The 12,038-nt window shown below is 45.3% G+C and overlaps 1 protein-coding gene across 2 annotated transcripts in view; it reads right to left on the bottom strand.

Moving 5' to 3' along the window:
* sptlc3 (serine palmitoyltransferase, long chain base subunit 3) overlaps nt 1–12,038 on the bottom strand; it is a 128,125-nt gene that overhangs the window by 6,329 nt on the left and 109,758 nt on the right. For both annotated transcript variants that reach the window (XM_041176126.1, XM_041176118.1), the window contains exons 9-11: nt 9,242–9,368; nt 7,804–7,939; nt 7,010–7,139 (exon numbers count right to left, since the gene is read on the bottom strand). In XM_041176126.1, coding sequence (XP_041032060.1) covers nt 7,010–7,139; nt 7,804–7,939; nt 9,242–9,368 — 393 coding nt within the window. The remainder of the gene's footprint in view (nt 1–7,009; nt 7,140–7,803; nt 7,940–9,241; nt 9,369–12,038) is intronic.

Below are 12,038 nucleotides of genomic sequence, written 5' to 3'. Positions count from 1 at the left end.
TAGCCAATGAAGTACTTTTGAATTTTGGTCATGGTGGTAATGTAGGAATCAGCACCAATTATCCTTGAGCTTACTGGAATTTAGATGGCGGCTCAGGGGTTACTGGCTTTTCCATGTTTCAAGAGCATTTAACGTCCAATCAAGGGAGCCGGCGTCAGACTGGGGGAGAGCCGCCGAAAGCGTCACTGACATTCTACTCTGCCCGTAGAGCCACTACAGCACAGGAGGCCCTTTGGCCCATTAAGTCCATGCCAGCTCTCTGTAGAGCAATCTCCTCAGTCCCACTCCCTTGCCCCTTCCATGTAGCCTTGCAAGTTTATTTCCCTCAAGTGCCCGTCCAATATCCTTTTGAAATCGTTCATCGTTCCACCTCCACCTCCCTCTTGGGCAGCGGGTTCCAGGTCATTACCACTTGCTGTGTAAAGAGTTCTTCCTCACATCCCCCATATCTCTCGCCTAAACCCTTAAATCAGTCCCTTCATCCTTGATGGGAATATCTCTTCTTTGTCTACCTTATCTAAACGCGTCATAATCTAGTACAGCTCTAACAAATCGTCCATCAGCCTCCTTTGCTCCAAGGAAAACAATCCTCTCTGGCCAAACCTTGTAATTAAAATTCCCTGGAACCAGTCTGGTAAATCCCCTCCATGCCCTCTGAAGGACACTCACGCCTTTCCTCAAATGTGGTGCCCAGATGTTATGTCTGGTGCAATCTGGGGCATCTATAGGGTGTGTTGGCAAAGGGCGAGAAACAGCTGGTGCGGCCACACTGTGAGCTACCAGAGTTAAGTCAGACAGTAAATAGAAATGGAAGGACTAAAATCAGGAAGAGAACATAAGAACATAAGAAATAGGAGCAGCAGTAGGCCATTTGGCCCCTTAAGCCTGCCATTCAATAAAATCATGGCTGGTCTGCCCCAGCGCTCAACTCCCTGATATTTCAAAAATCTATCTACCTCCTCTTTAAATAATTTCAGTGATCTAGCCTCCACAACTCTCTGGGGTAGAGAATTCCAGGCATTCACTACCCTCAGAGAAGAAATTCCTTCGCATCTCAGTTTTAAATGAGTGCCCCCTCTATTCTGGAACCATGTCCCCTAGTTCGAGATTCCCTCACTAGTGGAAACATCTTCTCAACATCTACCCTGTCAAGTACCCTCAGAATCCTGTACGTTTCAATAAGGTCACCCCTCATTCTTCTAAACTCTCATGAATAAAGGCCTAACCTGTTTCGCTGTTCTTGGTAAGTCAACCCTTTCATCCCAGGGATCAGCCTAATGCATCTCTTTTGAACTGTCTCCAATGCCAGTATATCCTTCCTTAAATACGGGGGCCAAAACTGTACACAGTACTCCAAATGCAGCCTCACCTATACCTGTACAGTTGTAACAAGACTTCCCTATTTTCAAACTCCAACCCCCTAGTAATACTGGCCAAAATTCCATTTCCCTTCTTAATTATTTGCTGCACCTGCATTCTAACTTTTTGTGTTTCATGCACAAGTACACCCAGATCCCTCTGTGCTGCAATTTTTTGGAGTCTCTCTCTATTTAAATAATAGTCTGCCTTTGGATTCTTCCTACCAAAGTGCATGACCTCACACATTCCTACATTAAACTCTATCTGACAAGTTTTTGCCAACTCACTCAACCTGTCTATATCCCCTTGCAGATTCCTTATGTCCTCATCACAATATGCCTTCCCACCTATTTTTGTATTGTCGGCAAATTTGGATACATTACACTCTGCCCCCTCCACCCCCTTTAATATAGATAGTAAATAATTGAGGCTCTAGGACTGATCCTTGTGGCACTCCACTAGTTATGTCTTTCCAACCTGAAAAAGACTCATTAATCCGGACTCTCCGTCTTCTGAAATTTGGCAGATGGAGTTTAATCCTCAATCCATGCTAATACATTACCCCCAATACCATGAGCTCCTATCCTGTGCAATAACCTTTTATGTGGCATCTTATCAAATCCCTCTGGAAATCCAAAAAGATCACATCTACTGGTTCCCCTTTATCAACTCTGCTTGTTATATCCCTAAAGAACTCTAACAAATTTGTCAAACATGATTTCCCTTTCACAAAACCATATTGACTCTGTTTGATTGCATTAAGCTTTTCTAAATGTCCTGCTATTTCTTCCTTAATAGTGGACTCTAGCATTTTCCCAATGACAGATGTTAGGCTGACTGGCCTTTGGTTTCCTGCTTTTTGTCTCCCTCCATTCTTGAACAGGGGTGTCACATTAGTGGTTTTCCAATCTGCTGGGACCCTCCCAGAATCCAGTGAGTTCTGGAATATTCTCGACCAATGCCTCCACATTCTCTGCAGCCACTTCCTTTAAACCCTTGGATGCAGGCCATCAGGTCCTGGTGACTTGTCTGCCTTTAACCCCATTAGTTTCTCAAATACTTTGTCCCTCATGATGGAGACTTTTCCAAGATCTTTCCTCCAATTAGCTCCTTGCTTATCTGATATCTTTGGGATGTTTATGGTGTCCTTCACCGTGAAGACCGATGCAAAATATTGGTTTAAATTATCTGCCATTTCCCTGTTCCCTGTTATCAATTCTCCAGTCGCATCCTCCGAGGGTCCCACACTCACTTTGGCCACTCTCTTACTTTTTATATACCAGTAGAAGCTCTGGCTGTTTGTTTTTATGTTTCTTGCCAATTTGCTTTCACAATCAATTTTCTCCCTCTTTATTAGCTTTGTAGTCATTCGCTGCTGGTTCCTAAAAAATTCCCAATTCTCTGGCTTATCATTAGTTTTTGCTGCTTTGTATCTTTGTATGCCTTAGTTTTTGATTGGATACTCTCCTTGACCAACCTTGTTAACCACGAGTGGTTCAACCTTCTCATCGAGACCTTCTTTTTGACCGGGATAAATTTTTGCTGAGTGTTATGAAATATCTGCTTAAACGTCTGCCACTGCTCATCCACTGACCTTCCCTTAGTCTATTTTCCCAGCCCGCTTTAGACAACTCTTCCTTCATACCTCTGTAATTGCCCTGATTTAAGTTGAGGACCCTGGTTTGAGACTAGAGTTGCTCGCCCTCAAACTGAATTTGAAATTCTACCATGTTGCGATCGCTACCCCCTAGAGGATCCTTAACTACGAGATCTCTTATTAACCCTGCCTCATTACACATTACTAGATCTAAAATAGCCTGTTCCCGGGAAGGTTCTGCAACGTATTGCTCTAAAAATCAATCCCTGATGCACTCTAGAAATTTGTCTTCCATGTTACCCCTGCCAATCTGATTTGTCCAGTCAATATGCAGATTAAAATCACCCATGACAATTGTAGCACCCTTCTTACATGCCTCTATTATTTCCCGATTTATACTTTGTCCTACAGTGAGGCAACTCTTGGTGGGGCCTGTAGACTTCTACCCCTTGCTATTCCTTATTTCCACCCAAACTGATTCTACATCTTGATCTATTGCACCTTATATCAATACTCATTGATACCTTCCTTTATTAACAAAGCTACCCCATCTCCTTTCCCTTTTTTCCTATTTTTCCGGAATGTCAAATACCCCTGAATATTGAGTTCCCTGTAACCATATTTCTGTAACAGCTATCAAGTCATATTCATTTATTTTTATTTGTGCCGTCAACTCATCTATCTTGTTACAAATGTTGCGTCTATTCAGATAAAGAGCCTAAAGCTTTGACTTTTTATCATTATTACTCATTCTGGTTCTAATTTCTGCTGTGCTCTTCTGCTTATATTTTCTGCCCCTTCCTGTCACACTTTGATTATCGTTCGCCTCTTAACTACCCTGCAGCTCTGCTCTCTCGTTTCTTTTTGATTTTTTAAACTTCCCTTCAATCGAACCCTCCCCCCCCATTAATTAGTTTAAAGTCCTATCTACAACCCTAGTTATACGATTCACCTGGACACTGGTTCCAACGGAACAGCTCTCTCCTTCCCCAGTACTGGTGCTAGTGCCCCATGATTCAGAACCCATTTCTCCCACACCAATCTTTGAGCCACGCATTTACCGCTTTAATCTTATTTACCCTGTGCCAATTTGCATATGGCTCAGGTAATAATCTGGAGATTACCACCTTTGTGGTTCTGCTTTTTAATTTAACCCTGAGCTGCTCGTAGTCCCTGAACAGAACCTCTTTCCTAGTCGTACTTATGTCGTTGGTACCTACGTGGACCACGACAACTGGATCCTTCCTCTCCTGCTCCAAGTTCCTCTCCAGCCCAGAAGAGATGTCCTTAACCTTGGCACCAGGTAGGCAACACAGCCTTCGGGATTCTTTGTCTTTGCTGCAGAGAACAGTATCTATTCCCCTAACTATGCTATCCTATTACCACTACATTTCTTTTTTCTCCCCCCACTTGAATGGTGCTCTATATCATGGTGCTATGGTCAGTTCGCTCATCCTCCCTGCAGTCTTTGCCGTCGTCGACGTCGGGAACAAGTACTTTGTACCCATTGGACGAGGGCACTGGCTGAGGCTCCTCCAAAGCTAAATTCTGGATCCCCGTACCTGCCTCACTTGCAGTCAAACGTTCCTCTCTCTGACCACGGTCCAAATTTGATAAAAATTAATCTAACGGGTGTGACTGTCTCCTGAAGCACAGTGTCCATGTGACTCTCCCCCTCCCTGATGTGTCGCAGTGCCCACAGCTCGGACTGCAGCTCATCAGCTCTGAGCCAAAGTTCCTCCAGCAGCCAACACTTGCTGCAGATGTGGTCACCCTGGATCGCACCAGCATTCACTAGCACCCACGTACCACAGCTGCAACACATCACCTGCCCAGCCATCTCTATTCTATTTAATTAATTAATTTGGATGTTAAATATTTCAAATGTGAATTTCTTAACTGTACTCTTCAGCTGTAATAATGTCTCCTGATTTAAACCACTTGGCCAATCAAAAGAAACATGGAAGAGGTACCCAAAGAAGCTTACCCAAACCTAGAGCTCACCATCTGCAAAAAAGCTGTTGAGGCTTTAAGGGTCAATTAAAAACTTTGAAGCTGAGATTGATAGGTTTCTGCTAGCCAAGGCTATAACAACAGTGACTTGTAATTATATAGAACCATTAACATAGTAAGGAGGCTCGGAGGAGATTTAACAAACAAAACTTGACACCAAGCCAGATAAGGATATATTAAGACAGAGGTCAAAGCGTTTGGTTTCATGGAGCTTCTTAAAGATGGTGGTGGAGAGGTTTAGGGAGAGGATTCCAGAGCTTGGGACTCAGGCATCTGAAGGCACAGCCAGCAAAGGCACAGCGACTAAATTCAGGGATGCACAAGAGGCCAGAATTAGTGGAGCACATGCATCTTGGAGGGTTGTGGGACTGGAGGAGATTACAGAGACACAAAAGATTTCGAGCCAAGGCGTGTTAATGGAATTAAGGTACAGATTAACCATGATGTCACTGAATGGTGGAACGGGCTCGAGCGGTTGAATGGCTTCCTGCTGTTTCTAGGATTCCATAAACTGAAGTCAAGAAAAAGAGAGCTGGTTCATTTTAGGATCTAATGTGTCATTGAACTGCCCCCTAGTGGCTCCATGTCCAGACTTGCATCATGATGCTTGACGTTTATTCCAGTCAAACACTGGGATGCCCAAGAGAACCAGTGACTCCCTCTGGTTGCTGTACAAACAACGCTTTTCTGTGTTAAGGCTCGTCCATGCAGCCTTATGCCAGTACCTGCTGACACACACTTCCAGCTGTGGTCGCTAACCAAAAAGGACTAGCTGCTGCTATAATAAATTGGAGAAATGGGGGCACAGTGGTAACCTCACCGGACCAGTAATCCAGAGTCCCAGGGCAATACTCTGGGAGACACAGGTTCAAATCCCACCACGGCAGCTACTGGAATATAAATTAAATTAATTATTCTAGTCTCAGTGATGGCGGCCATCATCGATTGTCGTAAAAACCCACCTGGTTCACTAATGTCCCTTCAGGGAAGGAAATCTGCCTTCCTTACCCGGTCTGGCCTACATGTGACTCCAGACCCACAGCAATGTGGCTGATTCTTAACTGCCCTCTGAAATGGCCCCAGCAAGCCACTCAGTTCAAGGGCAGTTAGGGACGGGCAACAAATGCTGGCCTTGCCAGCGACACCCATGTCCCATGAAAGAATAAAGAAATAAAACAACGTGCATTTATATAGCGCCTTTTAATGGAGTAACAAGGTGGTTCCTAGGAAAGACTACCAAACAAAATTTCACAAGTGAGTCACATAATAGGGAAGGCAGCCAAAAGCTTGGTCAAAATTGCAGGCTTTCAGGAGTGTTGGAGAGGTTTGGGGAGGAAATTCCAGAGCTTAGGGCCCAGACTACTGAATGGAGATGCAAGAGAGACTAGGATTGGAGGAGTGCAGCAGCGAACAGGAAAATAAGGTTTGGTCCCAGTCGGTTCAAGAGTTTACATGTATACAGAAAGTGAAGGGACGTATATAATCAACAGGTACTGTAGGCAGTAACATTACCGCCATCTCCCCATTATCTTCCCCCAGTTTGAAGAGCATCTCTGTCCGCCACGACTCTCTCAGTTTCCTGTCACTCGGCCAATTTTGAATCCATGCTGTTACTGTCCCTTTTATTCCGGGGACTTTGACTTTGCTGCAAAGCCTGTGATGTGCCACCTTATCAAATGCCTTTTGGAAGTCCATATACACCAGATTAACTGTATTACCCTCATGAATCCTCTCTGTTACATCCCTGGAACCATTCTTGTCAATCTTTCCTGCACCCATTCGAATGCCTTCACAAGTTCACATCCTTCTTAAAGTGTGAGGCCCAGAGCCTGGCACAATACTTCAGTTGAGACCGAACCAGTGTTATATACACGTCTCCTTGCTCTTGTACTCTGTGCCTCTATCTATAAAGCTTAGGATGCTGTGTGCTTTATTAGCCCCTCTCTCAACCTGTCCTCTCACCTTTCATTGATTCATGCACACACACACACACTCCCTGCTCCTGTACCCCCGTTAACAGAATGCTGGACAGGAACTCACTGTGTCCAACATCTCCCGTGTGTGGGCTGCGGACAGGCAGAAGCGAGCCCGAGATTCCACAATGGGAGTGGCCGGGAATCCGACGACCACCACCCCGATGTTCTTCTTCAACATTCTCCTGGCAAACGCACTGGAAGTAGAGACTCTGGTTACAACAGAGCTGTTTGAGAAACAGTGCTGAACAACAACAATAACTTGCATTTGTATAGCACCTTTAATAGAGTAAAACATGCCAAGGTGCTTCACAGGAGCACCTTTATTCTATCACATAAAGTATGATGCTTAGCATTGCCTAATATAAGGCAATATTAAGATAGATGGCCAATAGCTTTTGTTACAGAGGTAGGTTTTAAGGAGTGTCTTAAAGGAGGATGGAGAGATGTAGAGGTTTAGGGAGGGAATCCCAGAGCATGGGCCCTCGGCAACCGAAAGCGTGGCCACCAACGGCGGAGTGATTAAAATCGGGATACTCAAGAGACCCAAGCCGGAGGGGCAGGGATCTTGGATGGTGGTGCGGGCTGGCGTAGATCAAAGGGATTTGAAAACAAGGATGAGAATTTTAAAATCGAGCCAGTGCGGGTCAGCGAGTGTCGGGGGGGGAGATGGGTGAACGGGACTTGGCGCGAGATAAGACCTGGGCGACACAGGACGTGCAGCAGAACAGAGGACGTACTGGGCACCAGTCCGTCTTTATACAGGGCCTTGACTGTAGGAAATAAAACAAAAGGTCTTTGAGATGTTTTGCAGTGGGTGTGAGGTTAAAATAAAAAAGAAAAACAGGATAGGAAACGTACCCTACTTTGCCGGGCATGTACAACAGCAATGGTACAACAGGGGAATCATCGTTTCCATAGGTGATAAAACCCAGCTCCCGCAAGCGCTGTCTGAAGTAGCGGGCGTTCACTCCCAACTGTCGCACTCGCTCAATACCTGTGGAGGAGGAGGAGGAGGAGGACGACATAAAGGAGAAAGGAGAGGTAATAGATTTCTCAGTGACACAATACCCATAACTGCAACTCGCGTTTTACAAAGGAAGGCTTTGCATTTATATAGCGCCTTTCACGACCACCAGCTATCTCAAAGAGCTTCACAGCCAGTGAAGGGCTTCTGAAATGCAGTCGCTGTTGTCGTGCAGGAAACACTACAGCAGCCAATTTGTGCACAGCAAGATCCCACAAACGGCAAGATGACAGTGACCAGAGCATCTATTTTTTTTGTGACGTTGGCTGAGGGATGAATATCGGCTATGACACCAGGGAGAACTCGCCTGCTCTCCTTCGCGACAGCGCCTCGGGATCTTTTATGTCCACTTGAGGGGTCAGATGGGCCCTCGCTTTAGGAACACAGGACTTAGGGGCAGAAGCAGGCCATTCGGCCTTTTGAACCTGTTGTGCCATTCAATAACATCATGGCTCCCCCCCTTAACTCCTTTGTTAATCAATAATCTATCAAACTCAGCCTTGAATATATTCAATAATCCAGGCTCCCCTGCTCTCTGGGGAAGAGAATTCCGCAGACTAATTAACGTCTGAGACAAAAAAAATTGTCATCTCAGCCTTAAAAGAGAGACCTATTATTCTTAAACTGTGTCCCCTATTTGTGGTTTCTCCCATGGGAGGAGACGCCCTCCCTATATCTATCCTATCAAGTCCCCTCAGGATCTTATATGTTTCAATAAGATCACCTCTCATTCTTCTAAACTCCAATGGGTAGAGGCCCAACCTGCTCAACCTTTCTGCATAGAATAAGCCCTTCACCCCAGGAATGAGTCGAGTAAAGCTTCTCTGAACTGCTTCTAATGCAATGATATCCTTTTTGAAATAAGGAGACCAAAACTGTGCACCGTATTCCAGATGTGGTTTCACCAATGCCTTGAACAGCTAAAGTAAAACATCTCATCTGAAAGAGGACTCGTCTGACAGTGCAGCACCCCCTCAGCACTGCACCAGAGTGTCGCCTGTCATTTTTCTGCTCAAGCCCTGGATTCGGAATGGAACCCACAACCTCCTCACTCAAGAGACGGGAGTGGAGCCCATTGAGCTCGGCCGACTACCACACAGATGCGGGAGTCAAAAATATTTCGAGACTCTCTGAGCATTGCGATTTTTCATTAGAATTGTTAACAGGAGTCTAGAAGGTGTCTTTAGACGCCACGACTAGGATGTGGGTGAAGAGCACCGTGAGGTGGGAACAAGACGTTTAAAAAAAAATCAAATTTTATCCCTTTCTCACCTATTGTTGTTCCATCGAGACCCATGATACATTTTAGCGATCTAATAATCTGTTCTGCTATTGGCGGAGGCATCGAGGCAGCGTAGACAGCGCTGTGCGAAAACCCTCGTAGGTAATTCACCAGCTCCTGTAAAAAGAGTCAAACGCTTGGGAAAAAATGGCTAACAGGTTTGGTCGGATGCAATGAGACCGAGCTGTTAACTGTTCACGAGCTAACGTCCTCAGCACATGATTGCCAAACTAAGAGTGTCACCAGAAGCAAACACTATCCACAGCATTACCTCACACCCAGCCTGACATTCCCCCTTTTTAAGCAAGTGGCGATTTCCACAAAATATATTTCTTACCTAAGTGCTTGAGATACAATGTAAAAGGTACCTTTGTAGTTGCACCAAGGCAGCGGGAGCTGCACTGCAGCAATGTAATGTAGAAGGGTTTTAAGCACACCCACATGGATAAATACTTAAAATGAAAGACCTGACTTTATATAATATAAAATAAAAGATGTCCTGGATATCTTTGTCAATCCCTTCTGAGCCCCCACCTATCCCTGACTTTCTATTTTGCTCCACCCCTCTTAAATGGTATAAGATCCATCACATTTCTACTTCTCTTTAGCTCTGAACAAGAGTCATACGGACTCAAAACATTAACTCTGTTTCTCTCTCCCCACAGATGCTGCCAGACCTGCTGAGTTTTTCCAGCATTTTCTGATTTTATTTCAGCATCCGCAGTATTTTGCTTTTAACTTGCATTTATATAGTGTCTTTCACAATCACTGGACATCTCAACGCACTTTAGAGCCAATGAAGTACTTTGCGTAGTCTCTGTTGTAACGTAGGAAACCTGGCAGCCAATTTGCACACAGCAAGCTCCCACAAACAGCAATGTGACAATGAGCAGATGATCTGTTTTTTTTGTGATGTTGACTGAGGGATAAATATTGGCCAGGACATGGGGGGTGGGTGAATTCCCCTGCTTTTTTTCAATATAGTGCCATGGGATTTCTTGCATCCACCCGAACAGGTACATGGGGCCTTGGTTTGACGTCTCATCCAAAGCACAGCACTTCTGACAGTGCAGGGCTCCCTCGGTACTGCACTGTAGTAGCAGCCTTGATTTTTGTGCTCAAGCCCTGAAGTGGGTCTTGAACCCAGTATCTTGTGTTTCAGGAGGTGAGCATGCTACCAGCTGAGGCTGACAGGTGATGGGGAAAAATCTGCAGGGCCTCAGGGAAAGAGCAGGGGAGTGGGGATAATTGGATCGCTCTAACAAAGAGCTGGCAGGCGCCCAATGGGCGAAATGGCCTCAAGCTGTGCTACACCATTCTATTAACAAACTGCAGCATGTAGAATTTGGCTACCATGGCTTGGTGCTGGGTAGGGCCTTAATGAAAATGACCTGTGGGTCACTTCAACTGGATGTAAGGAATGGTTGACCTCAGACACTGATGTGGAAGGTGGTTTGCAAGACTCTGCTAATAAAATCTCTCCACCCAAGTGTCCCTTCCCCTCAGGGAAGATTTTAGAATTTCCATTCAACGTTGCCTCACAGCAATGAGATTGAGACCTGCAACTTGGAGCAATGTAAACTGATCTTAAATCTCTTGAATAAATGCGGCTCCTGCCAATGATTCTGGAATCTAAACTTAAGTCATTGTTAATCATAGGATCAGAGAAAATTTTCAGCACAGGGGACCATTCGGCTCATCATATCACTGCTGAAATAGAGTTAAGCAGCCCAATCCCGCTTTCTCTAGGCTTGCATGAGACAGCACTTCAAGTGCATATGCAAATTTTTTTTAAAAATGGGATGAGAGTTTCTGTCTCTACCACCCCTTCAGGCAATGAGTTCCACACCCTTACCACCCTCTGAGGCCCCTCTAAGCCTCCTACAAATTACTTTCATTCCATGTCTCCTGGTTGTTGATTTCTTTGCTAAGGGAAATATGACAATAAAGTGCTTTGAGACATCAAATGGTCATGAAAGGTGCTCTATAAATGCAAGACTTTCGTTACAAAATTTTTCTTTTTTAATTGATTTACAGGAAGGGTATCGCTGGCTGGGCCAGCATTAATTGCCCATCCCTAATTGCCCTTGAGAAGGTGGTGGTGAGCTGCCTTCTTGAACCGCTGCAGTCTCCGTGATGTGGGTACACCCACAGTGCTGTTAGAGAGGGAGTTCCAGTGCAAACTGCACAAGGGGGATCGTGTCACTGAGCAGCAAATCATCTCTCCTTTATGTCCTCCCTATCCACTCCCTCTATGAAGGTTTTGTGGCACAGTGGGTAGTCTCCATGACGGAAGCTCCAGGTCTCAGTCCTACTCCAGGGCTTGAAGGTCAAGGAAGGTGTGTTCATACTGTGATTAAACAGGTCGAGCATCAACCTGCAAATCCTTCCAAAACACGCCAATGGCAGGCGGTAAGGGCAGGAGAGATTCCTGGTCAGCCGGGCGATGGAAAGAATGTTGGACCCTCTACCATCACTATCCATAGCTCTAGGCTACAACATGCGTGTTAAAACACTTGTTGCCACAACAATGTCCTTTAGGGGAAGGAAATCTGCCGTCCTTACCCGGTCTGGCCTACATGTGACTCCAGACCCACAGCAACTCTTAAATGCCCCTCTGAACAAGGGCAATTAGGGATGGGCAATAAATGCTGGCCTAGCCAGCGACACCCACATCCCACGAACGAATAATAAAAAAATACTTGGACTCCCTGAGTGATCTGTAACACACAACCATCCACTCTAGCCGGGCTCCTCGTAACTATTTAAATCTCCTCCATCCCGAAG

Source organism: Carcharodon carcharias, chromosome 2, assembly GCF_017639515.1.
Source record: "Carcharodon carcharias isolate sCarCar2 chromosome 2, sCarCar2.pri, whole genome shotgun sequence".
In the NCBI taxonomy this organism is placed as follows: Eukaryota; Metazoa; Chordata; class Chondrichthyes; order Lamniformes; family Lamnidae; genus Carcharodon; species Carcharodon carcharias.
The sequence above is the reverse complement of the archived record's forward strand: the minus strand, read 5'-3'. Positions and strand labels throughout refer to the sequence as shown.